Genomic DNA, 19,296 nt, shown 5'->3' with positions numbered 1-19,296 from the left:
ACCAAACCAACCCAAAAAACCCCAAAAACACCAAAACCCCAAACAAACCCCAAAAAACCCCAAAAAAACCAAAAAACCCCCAAAAACCAGCCCAGGGGACCCCAAAAACACCAAAAACCCCAAAAACCCCAAAAAACCCCAAAAACCCACCCCAAAAACCAAAAACCCCAAAAACCCCAAAACACCCAAAAACCCCAAAAATCCCCCAAAATCACCCCAGGGGACCCCAAAACCCCAAACAAACCCAAAAAACCCCCTAAAAACCAGGCCAGGGCACCCCAAAAACCCCAAAAAACCCCAAAAAACCCCAAAAAACCCAAAAACCCAAAACCCCAAAACCCCAAAACCCCAAAACCCCAAAAACCCAAAAAACCCCAAAAAACCCCCAAAACAGCCCAGAACCCCAAAAACCCAAAAAAACCCCAAAAGACCCCAAAAACCAAACCAAACCCCCAAACACCAACCCCAAACAAAAACCCCAAAAAAACCCCACCAAACAAACCCAAAAACCCAAAAAAACCCAAAATATCCTCCAAAAACCAGCCCAGGGGACCCCAAAGCCAACCCAAAAACCCCAAACAAACCCCCAAAAACCGCCAGGGGACCCCAAAACCCCAAAACCCCAAAAACCCCAAACAAACCCCAAACAAACCCCAAAACCCCAAAAAACCCCCAAAAAATCCCCCCCAAAACCCAGCCCCAAAAACCCAAAACCCCCAAAACACCAAAAACCCCAAAACCCCAAACAAACCCCAAAAAACCCCCAGGGCACCCCAAAAACACCAAAACCCCAAAAAAACCCCAAAAACCCCAAAAATCCCAAGACCCCAAAACCCCAAAACCCCAAACAAACCCCAAACAAACCCCCCCAAAACCACCCCAGGGCACCCCAAAAACACCAAAAAACCCAAAAACCAAAAAAACCCAAAAAATCCCTGAAAATCACCCCAGGGACCCCAAAACCCCAAAAAACCCAAAAAACCCAAAAAAACAAAACACCAAAAACCCAAACCAACCCCAAAAAACCCCCAAAAAACCCCCAAAAGGCCCACACAAACACCCAAAACCCCAAAAACCCCAAAAATATCCCCGAAAACCGCCCAAGGCAACCCCAAAACCCCAAACAACACAACCAAACCCCCAAAACCAAGAAATCCCAAAAAACCCCCAAAAAGCCCCAAAACCCCAAACACAACCCAAAAAGCCCCAAAACCACCAGGACCCCAAACTCCCCAACCCCCCAAAACCCCCTGGGACCCCCAAAAAACCAAAAACCTCCAAAAACCCCAAAAAATCCCAAAAATCCCCCCAAACCGCCCCCAACCCCCAAAAACCCCAAAACTTTGGGACCCAAAAATCCCAAAATATCCCCCCAAAACCCCCCAAACCCCCCCAAAACCCAAAAAACCCGCAAAACCCCCAAACCCCACCCCCAAAACCCCAAACAAACCCCAAAAAACCCCCAGGACACCCCCAAAACCCCAAAATTCCCCCCCAAAACCCCCAAAAAACCCCCAAACACTGGGACCCCCTCCAAAATAGCCCCAAAACCCCCTGGACCCCCCCAGGGCCCCCCAAAATACCCCCTAAGACCCCAAAATCCCCCCAAGACCACCCCAAAACTTTCTGGGACCCCCAAAACCCCCAGGGACCCCCAAATTGCCAACACCCCAAAATACCCCCCCCAAGCAAACCCCAAAACCCCCAAACACACCCCAAACCCCTCTGGAACCCCCAAAAATTCACTCAAGACCCCCCAAAACCCCCTGGGACACCCCAAAATTCCCCCAAAATCCCCACTGGAACCCCCCAAATTTCCCCCAGGACCCCCCAAACCCCTCTGGGACTCCCCCCCAAATTTCACCCAATTTTCTGGACCCCCCAAATCTCACCCGGCGCCCCCCCAAAATCACCCCCAAACCCCCCTGGGACCCCCCAAATCTTTTTGGGACCCCCCAAATCCCCCCAAAACCCCTATGGGACCCCCAAAATCCCCCAAAATCCCCTCTGGTACCCCCCCCAAAATTCCCCACAAACTGCCCTCTGGGACCCCCAAATTTCCCCCAGGACCCCCCCAAAACCCCTCTGGGACCCCCAAAATCGCCCTCAAAACCCCCCAAATCCCCTCCCAATCCCCTCTGGGACCCCCCAAAACCCCTCCAGAACCCCCAAATTCCCCCAAAACCCCTCTGGGACCCCCAAAATCTTACTGAGACCCCCAAAATCCCCCCCAAAACCCCCCTGGGCCCCCCCAAATCCCCCCAGGACCCCCAGAATCGCCCCAAAACCTCTCTAGGACCCCCCCAAATCTCCCCCAGGACCCCCAAACCCCTCTGGGACCCCCAAATTTCCCCAGGACCCCCAAAATGTCACTGGGACCCCCTCCAATCGCCCCCAAACCCCTCTGGACCCCCCCAGGACCCCCCAAATTTCCCTCCAGGACCCCCAAAATCTCCCCCAGGACCACCCAAAACCCCCTGGGACCCCCCAAATCGCCCTCGAACCCCCCAAATTGCCCCCAAATCCCCCACTGGGAGCCCCAAAATCCCCCCAAATCCCCTCTGGGACCCCCCAAAATCCCCCAAATTTCCACCCAGGACCCCCCAAAACCTCACTGGGACCCCCCCAAAATTCCCCAAAATGCCCCCCAAACCCCCCCAAACCCCTCTGGGATCCCCCAAATTTCACCCAGGACCCCCCAAAATCTCACTGGGACCCCCACAAATCCCCTACAAGTCACCCCAAAACCCCCCCAGGACCTCCCCAAAAATCCCCCCAAAGTTTTTCTGGGACCCCCAAAATCTCCCACAGGACCACCCAAAACCCCCCAAATCCCCCCTGGGACCCCCAAAATCCCCTCAAATTGCCCCAAAATCCCCTCTGGGACCCCCCAAATCTTTTTGGGATCCCCCCAAACCCCTCTGGACCCCCCCAAAGTTCACCCAGGACTCCCCAAAATCCCTCCAAAATCCCCTCTGGGACCCCCCCAAAATTCCCCACAAATCCCCCCAGAACCCCCCAAATTTCCCCCAGGACCCCCCAAAACCCCCTGGGACCCCCCTAAATCACCCCAAACTCCTCCGGGACCCCCCAAATTTCACCCAGGACCCCCAAAATCTCACTGGGAGCCCCCCAAAATTCCCAAAAAATGCCCCCAAAACCCCCCAAATCCCCCTCAAACCCCTCTGGGACTCCCCAAAATCCCCCCAGATTTCACCCAGGATCCCCCCAAATCCCTTCAAATTTCACCCAGGAGCCCCCAAAATCCCGCCCCAAATTTCCCAACTCCCCAAATTCTTCCATTTACCCCACTCTCACGACCATGCCGACCCCAGTTCCACGGTGGCCTCGGCCCCGAAGGTTTGGGGGGTCAGGTCCCGGGGGCGCCCCCCGAGCGTCACCGACAGGTTCCGGGCCCACAGCAGCATCTTGGGGTCCCCGTGGGGGGGCCAGCGCAGGGGGGGGGGCGCCCCCGGGCCCTCCCCTCCCCCAGCGCCAGCAGAGCCCGGCGGGGAACCCCGAAATCCAGGGGGGGGGGCGCGGGGGGGGCCTGCGGGGGGGGAGGGGGAGAAAGTGAGGGGGGGTCCTGAAATTGGGGGGGGTCCCGAAATTGGGGAGGGGGTCCCGAAATTGGGGGGGGGGTCCCAAAATTGGGGAAAATTCTAAAATTGGGGAGGGAGGAAAAGGTGAGGGGGGGTCCCAAAATTGGGGGGGTCCCGAAATTGGGGAAAATTCTAAAACTGGGGAGGGGGGGAAAGGTGAGGGGGGTCCTGAAATTGGGGGGGTCCCGAAATTGGGGGGTCCCGAAATTGGGGAGGGGGTCCCGAAATTGGGGAAAATTCTAAAACTGGGGAGGGGGGAACCCCAAAATTGGGGGGGTCCCGTAATTGGTGGGGTGGGGGTCCCGAAACTGGGGATGGGGTCCCGAAATTGGGGAGGGGGGGAAAGGTAAGGGGGGGGGGGAAGGTGAGGGGGGGTCCCGAAATGGGGGGGAGGGGAACCCCAAAATCCAGAGGGGGGGGCACAGGGAGGGCCTGGAAGGGGGGAGGGGGAAAAGGTGAGGGGGGGTCCTGAAATTGGGGGGGTCCCGAAATTGGGGGAGGGGGAACCCCGAAATTGGGGGGTGTCCCGAAATTGGGGAAAATTCTAAAACTGGGGAGGGGGGAACCCCAAAATTGGGGGGGTCCCGAAATTGGTGGGGGGTCCCGAAACTGGGGGATGGGGTCCTGAAAGTGGGGAGGGGGGGGAAAGGTAAGGGGAAGGTGAGGGGGGGTCCCCGAAATTGGGGGAGGGGTCCCGAAATTGGGGGTCCTGAACTTTGGGGGAGGGAAATGGGGGGAACCTGGGGGAAACTCTAAAAGTCACTGAGTGGTGAAAGGTGACTGGTGGTCCCAGTGGTCAGAGTGGTCCCTCACTGGGGGACCCCAAATTGGGGAAATGGGGGGGGGAACCTGGGGGAGTCACTCAGTGGTCACTCAGTGGTCACTCAGTGGTCACTCAGTGGTCACTCAGTGGTCAGTGGTCACTCAAGGTCACTCAGTGGTCACTCAGTGGTCAGTGGTCACTCAGTGGTCACTCAGTGGTCAGTGGTCACTACATGGCAGCTGCTCACTCAGGGGTCAGTGGTCAGTCAGTGGTCACTCATTGGTCACTCAGTGGTCAGTGGTCACTCACTGGTCACTCATTGGTCACTCACTGGTCACTCACTGGTCACTCACTGGTCACTCACTGGTCACTCATTGGTCACTCATTGGTCACTCACTGGTCAGTGGTCACTCACCACAGCTGCCCGCCCGGTGAACAGCGCCGTGTACGGGAGCTGCTCACTCAGGGGTCACTCACTGGTCACTCAGTGGTCACTCAGTGGTCACTCATTGGTCAGTGGTCAGTGGTCACTCACTGGTCAGTGGTCACTCAGGGTCACTCATTGGTCAGTGGTCACTCATTGGTCACTCAGTGGTCACTCATTGGTCAGTGGTCAGTGGTCAGTGGTCACTCATTGGTCAGTGGTCAGTGGTCACTCACCACAGCCACCCGCCCAGTGAACAGCGCCGTGTACGGGAGCTGCTCACTCAGGGTCACTCATTGGTCACTCATTGGTCACTCATTGGTCAGTGGTCACTCACTGGTCACTCACTGGTCAGTCACTGGTCAGTGGTCACTCAGTGGTCACTCAGTGGTCAGTCACTGGTCAGTGGTCACTCATTGGTCAGTGGTCAGTGGTCACTCACCGCAGCCGCCCTGTGCCCGGTGAACAGCGCCGTGTACGGGAGCTGCTCACTCATTGGTCACTCAGTGGTCAGTGGTCACTCAGTGGTCACTCAGTGATCACTCACTGGTCAGTCACTGGTCAGTGGTCACTCAGTGGTCACTCATTGGTCAGTGGTCACTCATTGGTCACTCATTGGTCACTCATTGGTCAGTGGTCACTCACCGCAGCCACCCGCCCGGTGAACAGCGCCGTGTACGGGAGCTGCTCACTCAGGGGTCACTCACTGGTCAGTGGTCACTCATTGGTCAGTGGTCACTCAGGGTCACTCACTGGTCAGTGGTCAGTCAGTGGTCACTCAGTGGTCACTCAGTGGTCAGTGGTCACTCACCACAGCCGCCCTGTGCCCGGTACGACAGCTGCGTGTCACTCAGTCATTGGTAATACTATATATACCCGCCCTGTGCCCGGTGAACAGCGCCGTGTACGGGAGCTGCTCCTCCTGCAGCACCTGCAGCACCTCGCCCAGCACCGCGTCTGGCAGGGGCCAAAACACCCAAAATTCACCCCAAAAACTGAACCAAAACACCCAAAATTCACCCCAAAAACTGACCCAAAAACTGCCCCAAATCCACCCCAAAAACTGAACCAAAACTGACCCAAAACACCCAAAATTCACCCCAAAAACTGAACCAAAAACTGCCCCAAATTCACCCCAAAAACTGACCCCAAATCCCCAAAATTCACCCCAAAACTGCCCCAAACCCCCCCCAATGCCCCCAGTCCATCCCAGTCCCTCCCAAGTCCATCCCAGTATAACCCAGTATCCCCCAGTCCCTCCCAGTCTCTCCCAGCTTGTTCCCAGTACCCCTCAGTCCCTCCCTCCCAGTATCCCCCAGTCCATCCCAGTATAACCCAGTATCCCCCAGTCGTTCCCAGTTTGTTCCCAGTCCATCCCAGTCGTTCCCAGTCCCTCCCAGTCCGTTCCCAGTATCCCCCAGTCCCTCCCAGTCCCTCCCAGTATCCCCAGTCCCTCCCAGTACCCCCAGTCCCTCCCAGTCCCTCCCAGTATCCCCAGTCCCTCCCAGTATCCCCCAGTCCCTCCCAGTCCCTCCCAGTATCCCCAGTCCCTCCCAGTATCCCCAGTCCCTCCCAGTCCCTCCCAGTATCCCCAGTCCCTCCCAGTATCCCCAGTCCCTCCCAGTCCCTCCCAGTATCCCCAGTCCCTCCCAGTATCCCAGTATCCCCAGTCCCTCCCCCTCCCAGTCCCTCCCAGTATCCCCAGTCCCTCCCAGTCCCTCCCAGTATCCCCCAGTCCCTCCCAGTCCCTCCCAGTCCCTCCCAGTATCCCCAGTCCATCCCAGTCCCTCCCAGTATCCCCAGTCCCTCCCAGTATCCCAGTCCCTCCCCAGTCCCCTCCCAGTATCCCCAGTCCCTCCCAGTATCCCCAGTCCCTCCCCCAGTCCCTCCCAGTCCCTCCCAGTATCCCCAGTCCCTCCCAGTCCCTCCCCAGTCCCCCCAGTCCCTCCCAGTATCTCCCAGTTTCCCAGTACCCCCAGTCCCTCCCAGTATCCCCAGTCCCTCCCAGTATCCCCAGTCCCTCCCAGTCCCTCCCAGTCCCTCCCAGTATCCCCAGTCCCTCCCAGTATCCCCCAGTCCCTCCCAGTATCCCCAGTCCCTCCCAGTATCCCCAGTCCCTCCCAGTCCCTCCCAGTATCCCCAGTCCCTCCCAGTATCCCCAGTCCCTCCCAGTCCCTCCCAGTCCCTCCCAGTCTCTCCCAGCTTGTTCCCAGTACCCCTCAGTCCCTCCCTCCCAGTATCCCCCAGTCCATCCCAGTATAACCCAGTCCCTCCCAGTATAACCCAGTATCCCCCAGTCGTTCCCAGTCCCTCCCAGTCCATTCCCAGTATCCCCCAGTCGTTCCCAGTTTGTTCCCAGTCCATCCCAGTATAACCCAGTCCCTCCCAGTTTGTTCCCAGTCCCTCCCAGTCCGTTCCCAGTATCCCCAGTCCCTCCCAGTATCCCCCAGTCCGTTCCCAGTCCCTCCCAGTATCCCCAGTCCCTCCCAGTCCCTCCCAGTATCCCCAGTCCCTCCCAGTATCCCCAGTCCCTCCCAGTCCCTCCCAGTATCCCCAGTCCCTCCCAGTATCCCCAGTCCCTCCCAGTATCCCCAGTCCCTCCCAGCCTCACCGTTCCTGCTCAGAGCCTCCCTGGGTCCCATCAGGCCGGAGCTGGGGGGAGGAGGAGGGACAGTCAGGGGTGGGGAAGGGGAACCCCAAAGGGTCCTGTGGGGTCACTGCGGGGTGTCCATGGGGTGTCCATGGGGTCACTGTGGGGTGTCTATGGGGTGTCTATGGGGTGTCCAGGGTGTCCATGGGGTCACTGTGGGGTGTCTATGGGGTGTCCATGGGGTGTCCATGGGGTGTCCATGGGGTCACTGTGGGGTGTCCATGGGGTGTCTATGGGGTGTCTATGGGGTGTCCATGGGGTCACTGTGGGGTCCCTATGGGGTCCCTATGGGGTGTCCATGGGGTGTCCATGGGGTGTCCATGGGGTGTCTATGGGGTCTCTATGGGGTGTCTATGGGGTGTCCATGGGGTGTCTATGGGGTGTCTATGGGGTCTCTATGGGGTGTCTATGGGGTGCTATGGGGTCTCTATGGGGTCCCTATGGGGTCGCTCACCCCCGGCTGTGGGGCAGCCCCACCAGCAGCACCGCGGGCTCTATGGGGTCTCTATGGGGTGTCTATGGGGTCTCTATGGGGTCTCTATGGGGTGTCTATGGGGTCTCTATGGGGTGTCTATAGGGTTTCTCACCCCCAGCTATGGGGCAGCCCCACCAGCAGCACTGCAGGCTCCCCGGGGTCTCTATGGGGTGTCTATGGGGTGTCTATGGGGTGTCTATGGGGTCCCTATGGGGTCGCTCACCCCCGGCGGTGGGGCAGCCCCACCAGCAGCACCGCGGGCTCTATGGGGTCTCTATGGGTCCCTATGGGGGTCCCTATGGGGTCCCTATAGGGTCTCTATGGGGTCCTACAGGGTTTCTCACCCCCGGCTGTGGGGCAACCCCACCAGCAGCACCGCGGGCTCTATAGGGTCTCTATGGGGTGTCTATGGGGTGTCTATAGGGTCTCTCACCCCCGGCTGTGGGGCAGCCCCACCAGCAGCACCGCGGGCTCTATGGGGTGTCTATGAGTCTCTATGGGGTGTCTATGGGGTGTCTATGGGGTCCCTATGGGGTGTCTATGGGGTCTCTATGGGGTCCCTATGGGGTGTCTATGGGGTCCCTATGGGGTGTCTATGGGGTGTCTATGGGGTGTCCATGGGGTGTCCATGGGGTGTCCATGGGGTGTCTATGGGGTCCCTATGGGGTGTCTATGGGGTGTCTATGGGGTGTCCATGGGGTGTCTATGGGGTCCCTATGGGGTGTCCATGCGGTGTCCATGGGGTGTCTATGGGGTCCCTATGGGGTGTCTATGGGGTGTCTATGGGGTGTCTATGGGGTGTCCATGGGGTGTCCATGGGGTGTCTATGGGGTGTCTATAGGGTGTCTATGGGGTGTCCATGGGGTGTCTATAGGGTGTCTATGGGGTGTCTATGGGGTGTTTATGGGGTGTCCATGGGGTCACTGTGGGGTCCCTATGGGGTCCCTATGGGGTGTCCATGGGGTGTCCATGGGGTGTCTATGGGGTGTCTATGGGGTGTCTATGGGGTCTCTATGGGGTGTCTATGGGGTCTCTATGGGGTGTTATGGGGTCTCTATGGGGTCTCTATGGGGTCTCTATGGGGTCTCTATGGGGTGTCTATAGGGTTTCTCACCCCCAGCTATGGGGCAGCCCCACCAGCAGCACTGCAGGCTCCCCGGGGTCTCTATGGGGTGTCTATGGGGTGTCTATGGGGTGTCTATGGGGTCCCTATGGGGTCGCTCACCCCCGGCGGTGGGGCAGCCCCACCAGCAGCACCGCGGGCTCTATGGGGTCTCTATGGGTCCCTATGGGGGTCCCTATGGGGTCCCTATAGGGTCTCTATGGGGTCCCTACAGGGTTTCTCACCCCCGGCTGTGGGGCAGCCCCACCAGCAGCACCGCGGGCTCTATAGGGTCTCTATGGGGTGTCTATGGGGTCCCTATGGGGTGTCTATGGGGTGTCTATGGGGTGTCTATGGGGTGTCTATGGGGTCACTCACCCCCGGCTGTGGGGCAGCCCCACCAGCAGCACCGCGGGCTCTATGGGGTCTCTATGGGGTCTCTATGGGGTGTCTATGGGGGGTGTCTATGGGGTCGCTCACCCCGGCTGTGGGGCAGCCCCACCAGCAGCACCGCGGGCTCTATAGGGTGTCTATGGGGTGTCTATGGGGTGTCTATGGGGTGTCTATGGGGTGTCTATGGGGTCCCTATGGGGTCTCTATGGGGTCTCTATGGGGTCCCTATGGGGTCTCTATGGGGTGTCTATGGGGTGTCTATGGGGTCTCTATGGGGTGTCTATGGGGTCGCTCACCCCCGGCTGTGGGGCAGCCCCACCAGCAGCACCGCGGGCTCTATAGGGTGTCTATGGGGTGTCTATGGGGTGTCTATGGGGTCGCTCACCCCCGGCTGTGGGGCAGCCCCACCAGCAGCACCGCGGGCTCTATAGGGTGTCTATGGGGTGTCTATGGGGTCTCTATGGGGTGTCTATGGGGTGTCTATGGGGTCGCTCACCCCCGGCTGTGGGGCAGCCCCACCAGCAGCACCGCGGGCTCCCCGCCGTCGCTCGCGGGCTCGCTGCGGTTGCGGCGCAGCCCCCCCAGCGCGGCCCCGGGCAGGCTCAGCGGGGCCGGCGCGCCCAGCGCCCTCTGCAGGGTGAGCGGCAGCGCGGCCGCGGCGGCGCCCGACACGCGGGGCAGGGCTCAGTGAGGAGCCTGCCGAGCTCAGGGCGTCCTGCAACACCAAAAACAGCCTGAAAACCCCAAATTCACCCCAAAAACCCCAAATTCACCCCAAAAACCCCAAATTCACCCCAAAAACCACACCCGGGGCAGCGAGAGAGAGGAGCCTGCCGAGCTCAGGGCGTCCTGCAATCATAAAACAGCCTGAAAACCCCAAATTCACCCCAAAAACCCCAAATTCACCCCAAAAACCCCAAATTCACCCCAAAAACCCCAGCCAGGGCAGGGAGAGAGAGGAGCCTGCCGAGCTCAGGGCGTCCTGCAACACCAAAAGCAGCCTCAAAACCCCAAATTCACCCCAAAATCCCCAAATTCACCCCAAAAACCACACCCGGGGCAGGAAGAGAGAGGAACCTGCTGTGGTCAGGGCGTCCTGCAATCATAAAATAGCCTAAAAACCCCAAATTCACCCCAAAAACCCCGCCAGGGCAGGGAGAGTGAGGAGCCTGCTGTGGTCAGGGCGTCCTGCAACACCAAAAACAGCCTGAAAACCCCAAATTCACCCCAAAAACCCCAAATTCACCCCTAAAACCCCAAATTCACCCCAAAAACCCCGCCAGGGCAGGGAGAGTGAGGAGCCTGCTGTGGTCAGGGCGTCCTGCAACACCAAAAACAGCCTAAAAACCCCAAATTCACCCCAAAAACCACAAATTCACCCCAAAAACCCCAAATTCACCCCAAAAACCCCAAATTCACCCCAAAAACCACACCCGGGGCAGGGCCAGAGAGGAGCCCGCCGAGCTCAGGGCGTCCTGCAATCATAAAACAGCCTAAAAACCCCAAATTCACCCCAAAAACCCCAAATTCACCCCAAAAACCCCAAATTCACCCCAAAAACCGCAAACCCCAATGAACTCGGGGCATCCTGAAATAACAGAAATTACCAAAAACCCTAAAAACCCCAAAAAGCCCCAAACCCCACTGAGAACAGGCGACCCTACAGCAACAAGAATCACAAAATATCCTAAAAACCCCAAAATCCCCCAAAAGGCCCCAAAACTCCCCAAGCCCCCCTGAACATCCCCTCCCCCACCAACCCCTCCCCCATGGCCCCTCCCCCTCCCTTACTGGCTCCTCCCCGCCTTGCTTGCACCACCCAATTGGCCCCTCCCCCACCCAAGTGGCCCCTCCCCCTCACCCTTTTGACCCCTCCCACCGACCCCTCCCCATGGCCCCTCCCCCAGAGCCCCTCCCTCACCTCCTTGACTCCTCCCCCTCTTCCCTCCCCTGGCCCCTCCCCCTCTGTTACTGCCCCTCCCCCACTGACCCCACACCCATGTCCCCTCCCCCTCCCCTGCTGGCCCCTCCCCCTCCTCCATGGCCCCTCCCTCACCCACTGACTCCTCCCCCTCCATATTGGCCACTCCCCCTCTCCTCCTGGCTCCTCCCCCTTCCTTTTTGGTCCCTCCCCCTCCCTTGATGGCCTCTCTCCCTGGCTCCTCCCCTTCCCCATGGCCCCTCTCCCTGGCTCCTCCCCTCCCCTGGCCCCTCCTCCTCATTGGCTGGCTCCTCCCCCTCCCTGATGTCCCATCCCCCTCCCCTCCCCATTGACCCGTCCCTTGCTGGCCCCTCCCTATAACCCCCCCCTCTGTTGTCACCCCTACCCCACGGCCACGCCCCCTTTGGCCCTTCCCCCACCCCCACTGACCCCTCCCCCATTGACCCCTCCTTGTGGCCCCTTCCCCACCCAATTGGCCCCTCCTCCTACTACTTTTGGCTCCTCCCTGACCCCTCCCCTCTGTTGGCACCCCTCCCCCATCCCCATAGCCCCACCCCCTTTGGCCCCGCCCCCAGGCCTCCAATGCCCCTTCCCCCCATTGCCCCCTCCCCACCCAATTGGCCCCTCCTCCTCCTCACACTTTTGACTCCTCCCCTGACCCCTCCTCCATTGGCCCCACCCCTTTTGGCCCTTGCCCTGCTCCCACTGACCCCTCCCCCTCCCAATAGCTCCTCCCCCACTGACCCCTCCCCCATTGACCCCTCTCCCACCATATTAGCCCCTCCTCCTCCTACTTTTGACTCCTCCCCTGACCCCTCCCCATTGGCCCTGCCCCACGCTGACCCCTCCCCCACTGACCCCTCCTCATGGCCCCTCCCCCACCCAATTGGCCCCTCCTCCTCCTCATACTTTTGGCTCCTCCCTTGACTCCTCCCCATTGGCCCCACCCCCTTTAGCCCCACCCCCATTGACCCCTCCTCATGGCCCCTCCCCACCAATTGGCTCCCCCCCTCCTACTACTACTTTTGGCTCCTCCCCTGACCCCCTCCCTCTGTTGGCACCCCTCCATCCCCATAGCCCCACCCACTTTGGCCCTTCCCCTCCTCCCACTGACCCCTCCCCCTCCCAATAGCTCCTCCCTCACTGACCCCTCCCCCTTGGCCCCTCCCCCACCCAACTGGCCCCTCCTCCTCCTCATACTTTTGACTCCTCCCCTGACCTCTCCCCATTGGCCCCGCCCTCTTAGCCCCCCCCCACTGACCCCTCCCCATTGGCCCCACCCCCTTTGGCCCCACCCCTGCTCCCACTGACCCCTCCCCCACTGGCCCCTCGCCCCTCCCCTCCACCCAATTGGCCCCTCCTCCTCCTCACACTTTTGACTCCTCCCCATTGGCCCCACCCCCTTTAGCCCCACCCCCAGTGACCCCTCCCCTGACCCCTCCCCATTGGCCCCTCCTCATGGCCCCTCCCCCACCCAACTGGCCCCTCCTCCTCCTCAGTTTTGACTCCTCCCCTGACTCCTCCCCCATTGGCCCCACCCCTTTTGGCCCTTGCCCTGCTCCCACTGACCCCTCCTCCTCCCAACAGCTCCTCCCCCACTGACCCCTCCCCCCACCATATTAGCCCCTCCTCCTCCTACTTTTGACTCCTCCCCTGACCCCCCCCCATTGGCTCCTCCTCATGGCCCCACCCTGTTTACCCCCCCACCCCCACGCCCCACCCCCCGACCCCCCTCCCTGACCCCTCCCCATGGCCCCTCCCCCCACCCAATTGGCCCTTTCTCCTCCTCATACTTTTGACTCCTCCCTGACTCCACCCCATTGGCCCCACCCCTTTAGCCACACCCCCACAGCCCCACCCCCACTGACCCCCTCCCCCATTGGCCTCTCCTCTGACCCCTCCCCCACTGGCCCCTCCTCCACCCAATTAGCCCCTCCTCCTCCTTTTGACTCCTCCCCTTTGGCCCCGCCCCCTCTGGCCCCGCCCCTCACCCTCAGTTTGGGGAAGGCTCCGTTGGGCTCGTTCCCGAACACGGCGCGGAACGCTGTGAGGTCATCCACGGACAGCTGGGGGCGCAACGGGGGCACTTGGGGCTTTTTGGGGCACTTTGGGCATTTCTGGGGTTATTTTGGGATTTTTGGGGGGATTTTGGGGATTTTTGGGGTTGTTTTTGGGGTTATTTTGGGGTTTTTGGGGCATTTTGGGGATTTTTGGGGTGGTTTTTGGGGTTATTTTGGGATTTTGGGGGATTTTTGGGGTTGTTTTTGGGGTTATTTTGGGGTTTTTGGGGCATTTTGGGGGTTATTTTAAAGGGGATTTTGGGGGTTTTTTGGGGGTTTTTGGACTTTCGGGAATTATTTCTGGAGTATTCTTGGGGGATTTTTGGAGTAATTTTGGGGAAATTTTCGGGTTATTTTGCGGGTATGTTTGGAGTATTTTTGAGGTTATTTTGGGGATATTTTGGGGCATTTTGGGTTATTTTTCCAGTATTTTGGGGGAATTTTTGAGGTTGGTTTTGGGGTACTTTTGGAGTAATTGTGGAGTATATTGTTTGGCGGTTTTGGAGGGTTTTTGTAATTTTGGGATTGTTTATGAGTATTTTAAAGTAGTTTTTTTTTTTAAGTTTTGGGGTTATTTTGGGGTATTTTTAGCGTAATTTTGGGGAATTTGGGGGTATTTTGGGGGAATTTTGGGGTATTTTTGGGATATTTTTGGGGAATTATTAGGGTTATTTTTTGGGTATTTTTGAGGTTATTTTTGGGATATTTTTTGGGGTTTTTTTTGAAGTTATTTTTGGGATATTTTGGGGGTATTTTGGGGATAATTTTGGGGTATTTTTGGGATTATTTTTAGGATATTTTGGGGTATTTTTAGAGATTTTTGGGGTCATTTGGGGGAATTTTTGAGGTTATTTTTTTGGGTATTTTTGAGGTTCTTTTGGGGATATATTTGGGATATTTGTGGGGTTGTTTGTGAGGCTATTTCTGGGATATTTTGGGGGATTATGGAGAAATTTTTGGGGATAATTTTGGGGTTATTTTTGGGGTTATTTTTGGGTATTTTTGGGTTAATTTTGGGATATTTTGGGGGTATTTTTGGGGTCATTTTTGGGAATTTTTGGGGTTCTTTTTTGGGTATTTTTGAGGTGCTTTTGGGGATATATTTGGGATATTTTGGGGTTATTTTTGGGATATTTTGGGGGATTTTGGAGGTATCTTTGGGGATAATTTGGGGGTTATTTTTGGGATAGTTTTGTGATATTTTGAGGGTTATTTTTGGAACAGTTTTGGGGTTATTTTGGGGAATTTTGGGGGTAATTTTTGGGGTTATTTTTTGGGGTATTTTTGGGATTATTTTTGGGATATTTTTCAGGTGAATTTTGGGTTATTTGGGGGATATTTTTGGGGTTATTTTTGGGGTTATTTTTGAAGTTATTTTTTGGGTATTTTTGGGTATTTTTAGAGTATTTTGGGGGTATTTTTGGAGTTATTTTTAGGATATTTTTCGGGTTAATCTGGGGATATTTTTAGGATATTTTGGGGGTTATTTTTAGGATATTTTTGGAGTATTTTTAGGTTGTTTTTGGGGTTATTTTGGGGTGGTTTTTGAGTGCTTTTGGAGTATATTTTTGGGTATTTTTGAGGGTTATTTTTGGAATATTTTTGGGGTTATTTTGGGGAATTTTGGGGGGTATTTTTGGAGGTTATTTTTTGGGTATTTTTGAGGTTATTTTGTGGATATTTTTGGGTTTATTTTGGGCTGTTTTGGGGCTCACCTGGTCCTGCAGGAAGAGCAGCACCGTGCGGGGCAGGGTTTGGGGTTATTTTTGCGATATTTTTGGGATATTTTTAGGGTTATTTTTGGGGTAGTTCTGGAATATTTTGGGGATATTTTTGGGGTTATTTTTGGAATATTTTTGGGGTTATTTTGGGGGATTTTGGGGGGTATTTTTGGGGAATTTTGGGGTTATTTTTGGGGTTATTTTTAGGATATTTTTGGGTATTTTTAGAGTAGGATTTTGGGGGTATTTTTGGAGTTAATTTTGGGAATTTTTGGGGTTATTTTTTGGGTATTTTTGAGGTTGTTTTGGGGATATATTTGAGATATTTTTGGGGTTGTTTTTGACGTTATTTCTGGGATATTTTGGGGGATTATGGAGGAATTTTGGGGGATAATTTTGGGGATATTTTTGGGATATTTTTGGGATATTTTGAGGGTTATTTTTGGGGTATTTCTGGAATATTTTGGGTTTATTTTGGGCTGTTTTGGGGCTCACCTGGTCCTGCAGGAAGACCCCCGGCGCAGCCCCGGCTCCAGCAGCTGCTGCAGCTCCGGCTCCGACAGAGCCCGGCCCCCGGCGAGGGACGGCGGCGACCAGAGAGACCTGGGGAGCCCAAAATTCATCATCAGGGACCCCAAAATCACAAACAGGGACCCCAAAATCACCCTGGGAACCCCAAAATCACCCGGAACAAAGGGGACCAGAGAGACCTGGGAGCCCAAATTCTCATCAGTAAGAAAAACACCTGAAACTGGGACCTGAATCACAGGGCTGGGGGGACCAGGGGGCGGAGAGACCTGGGAGCCCAAATTCATCACCAGGGACCCCAAAATCACAAACAGGGACCCCAAAATCACAAACAGGGACCCCAAAATCACCCTGGGAACCCCAAAATCACCCTGGGAACAGACAGGGGGGAGACCTGGGAGCAATTCATCACCAGGGACCCCAAAATCACAAACAGGGCCCCACAAAGGGCCCAAAATCCTGGGAACCCACCCTGGGACCAAAAACCTGGGGAAGGGGGCCAGGGGCGGGCGGGCCCCAACAGCCCACAAGCACACCCTAAAAACCGGGCCCCAATCCAAGGGCTGGGGGCAAAACCCGGGACAGACGGGGCGGAGAGACTGGGAGCCCAAATTCATCACCAGGGACCCCAAAATCACAAACAGGGACCCCAAAATCACAAACAGGGACCCCAAAATCACCCTGGGAACCACAAAATCACCCTGGGAACCACAAAATCACCCTGGGAACCCCGAAATTATCCACAGGGACCTGGGGAGCCCAAAATCACCCTGGAAAAACAGGGGCGGAGAACCTGGGAGCCCAAATTCATCACCAGGGACCCCAAAATCACAAACAGGGACCCCAAAATCACCCTGGGAACCCCAAAATCACCCTGGGAACAGACGGGGGACCAGAGAGACCTGGGAGCCCAAATTCATCACCAGGGACCCCAAAATCACAAACAGGGACCCCAAAATCACAAACAGGGACCCCAAAATCATCCTGGGAACCCGGAAATTATCCACAGGGACCTGGGGACCCCAAAATTCATCATCAGGGAACCCCAAAATCATCCAGGGGAGCCACAGGCACCTGGGGACCCCAAAATCAGACACTGGGACCCCAAAATCACCCTGGGAACCCCAAAATTACCCACAGGGACCTGGGGACCCCAAAATCACAAACAGGGACCCCAAAATCAGCCAGGGGAGCCACAGGGACCTGGGGACCCCAAAATTCATCACCAGGGACCCCAAAATCAGACACAGACCCCAAAATCACCCTAGGAACCCCAAAATTACCCACCCAAATCGATCCACAGACCCCAAAATCAGCCACCCCAGGAACCCCAAATTTACCCACAGACCCCAAATCAGCTCCCCCAAGCTCCCCTGAGGCCTCTCAGTGCCCCCAAATCCCCTAAAACTCCCTCAAATCTCCCCAAAAAAGGCCCTGAGCACCCCAAAACCCCTCCTGAGGCCTCTCAGCCCCTCCAAATCTCCCCAAAAAAAGGCTCAAAGACCCCCCAAAAATGATCAAATATCCCCCAAATCCCCCCCCAAAACAGCCCTGAGCCCCCTCAAGTTCCCCGAGGCCTTCTTGATGCCTCTCAGAGCCCCTAAATCCCCTCAACCCCCCCAAAATCCCCTCAAATCTCCCTCAAATCTCCCCAAAAAGGCCCTAAGCACCCCCAAAAATCCCCCAAACCCTCCAGAACGCCCCCAAATCCCCTCCAAACTCCCTCAACCCGCCCAAAAAAGGCCCAAATTCCTCCCCAAAAGAACCCCGAGCACCCCCAGGCTCCTCTGAGGAATTTTTGAGGCCTCTCGGTGCCCCTAAACCCCCTCAACCCCCCAAAATCCCCTCAAAACTCCCTCGAATTTTCCCGAAAAAACCCCAAACCCTCCCCAGGCTCCTCTGAGGGCTCTCAGCGCCCCCAGACCCCCTCAAACCTCCCCCAAAAAAGCCCCAAAACCTCCCCAAATAACCCCAAACCCTCCCCAAAAAGCGCTAAACCCTTCCCCAGGTCACCCTGAAGGCTTTTTAAGGTGTCTCGGCATCCCCAAATCCCCTCAAAATTCCCTCAAATCTCCCCCAAAAAAGCCCCAAATCCCCCCGAACCCCCCCAAAACCCCCTGAGGGCTTTCTGAGGTGTCTCGGCATCCCCAAATCCCCTCAAAACTCCCTCAAATCTCCCCCCAAAAAAGCCCAAATCCCCCCCAACTCCCACAAGCGCTTTTTGAGGCCTCTCAGCTCCCCTAAATCCCCTCAAAACTCCCCCAAATTTTCCCAAAAAAAGCCTCAAATCCGGCCCCGAAGCCCCTCACGCACCGTTCCGTGCTCCAGACCAGCAGCGGGAGCTGCGCGGCCGCCGCGGGCCCCGGGCCCGGAGCGAGCCCGGCCAGGGCCGAGAGCAGCGCCCACAGCAGAGCCGCCATCTTGGAGCGTCCCCTCACGGCACAGACCACGCCCCCTATGCGGCGGACACGCCCCTCTTTGCAGCGACCACGCCCCCTCAACGCTTGTAGTTACGCCTCCTTTGTAGCGACCACGCCCCCTGAGCGCAGCAGCCACGCCCCCTCAGAGCAGCAGCCACGCCCCCTATGCGGCGGTCACTCCCCTTCGGTCACAGCCGCCATCTTGGAGCGTCCCCTCAGGGCGCAGGCCACGCCCCCTCGGCCACGATCACGCCCCCTCAGAGCAGCGGACACGCCCACTCTGCGGTGGACACGCCCCTTCAGTGCGCGCGGACTCGCCCACTCCCCAGCGGTCACGCCTCCTGAGAGAAGCAGCCACGCCCCTCCGCATTGGCCACGCCCCCTCAGCAGCGGTCACGCCCCCTCTGCGGCGGAGGAGAGGCCCCTCAGTATTGGCCACGCCCCCTCCGCGTCGCGGACACGCCCCGTCTGCGGCGGCCACGCCCCTGTGAAAACCGCCCGTGTTTTGTGATTGGTTTTTGCAAATACTAAAATCAATATCATACGTGTTGTGTTAGAAACTAATGCTGTATTAGTTCTCTTAAGTAGCGTGTTAAATATACTTTTAGGTTATAAAAAATAATAAAATAGAAACTATGCCGTGTAAGATACTTTTTTTAAGAAAGGACTCGCAGCGAGATAGCAGCCACAGGACACCTGAATCTTTCAGATAAAAGGAATTTATTGCTCCATTATCAGGACAAACGAACTTCTTCCTGCTCAAAGGTGCTGTCAGGATTCAGAGGAAGAAGTTGAGGACGACCAGACAGAATCCTGTATTTAAATAGAATTTATGCATCATGTATGAGGTGTAAGAATATGCAACAGGCTATTGTTTTTAAGGGTTAATCCTCTATTAACGTGAGTTCTTTTTTAGGTTTATTTTGCACAGAAAAAGGTACCCGGACTGTCCGTAACTCTTTGTATTGATTGTCTCTTATTGTCCTAATTCAAATTGTCCAAATTATTAGTACGCTAATTGTATTACTATTTTTTATAGCCACTTTATTACTATTAAATTTTTAAAATTTTAAAAACAAGCGATGGGCGTTTTTCACACGCCCCCTCAGCGGAGACCACGCCCTATCAGCGACCGGGCCACGCCCCTTTCAGCGCGTGGTCACGCCCCCTGTGCCACGCCCCCGCACCTCTGAAGCGGCCACGCCCCCTCAGGTCA

The 19,296-nt window shown here is 56.6% G+C and overlaps 1 protein-coding gene across 1 annotated transcript; it reads right to left on the bottom strand.

Annotated features, from left to right (window-relative positions):
- Positions 1-5,655: 5,655 nt before the first annotated feature.
- LOC115916408 (V-type proton ATPase subunit S1-like) lies at positions 5,656-18,109 on the bottom strand. The gene is made up of 7 exons (XM_030970120.1): positions 17,974-18,109; positions 15,646-15,735; positions 15,127-15,160; positions 13,343-13,417; positions 9,906-10,124; positions 7,401-7,441; positions 5,656-5,746 (listed from the first exon to the last, which is right to left on the bottom strand). Exons 1-7 carry the CDS (start codon positions 18,078-18,080, stop codon positions 5,656-5,658), a joined length of 657 nt encoding a protein of 218 aa, XP_030825980.1. The 5' UTR covers positions 18,081-18,109.
- Positions 18,110-19,296: the final 1,187 nt, after the last annotated feature.

This window comes from Camarhynchus parvulus, unplaced genomic scaffold (assembly GCF_901933205.1).
Source record: "Camarhynchus parvulus unplaced genomic scaffold, STF_HiC, whole genome shotgun sequence".
NCBI lineage: Eukaryota > Metazoa > Chordata > Aves > Passeriformes > Thraupidae > Camarhynchus > Camarhynchus parvulus.
The sequence above is the reverse complement of the archived record's forward strand: the minus strand, read 5'-3'. Positions and strand labels throughout refer to the sequence as shown.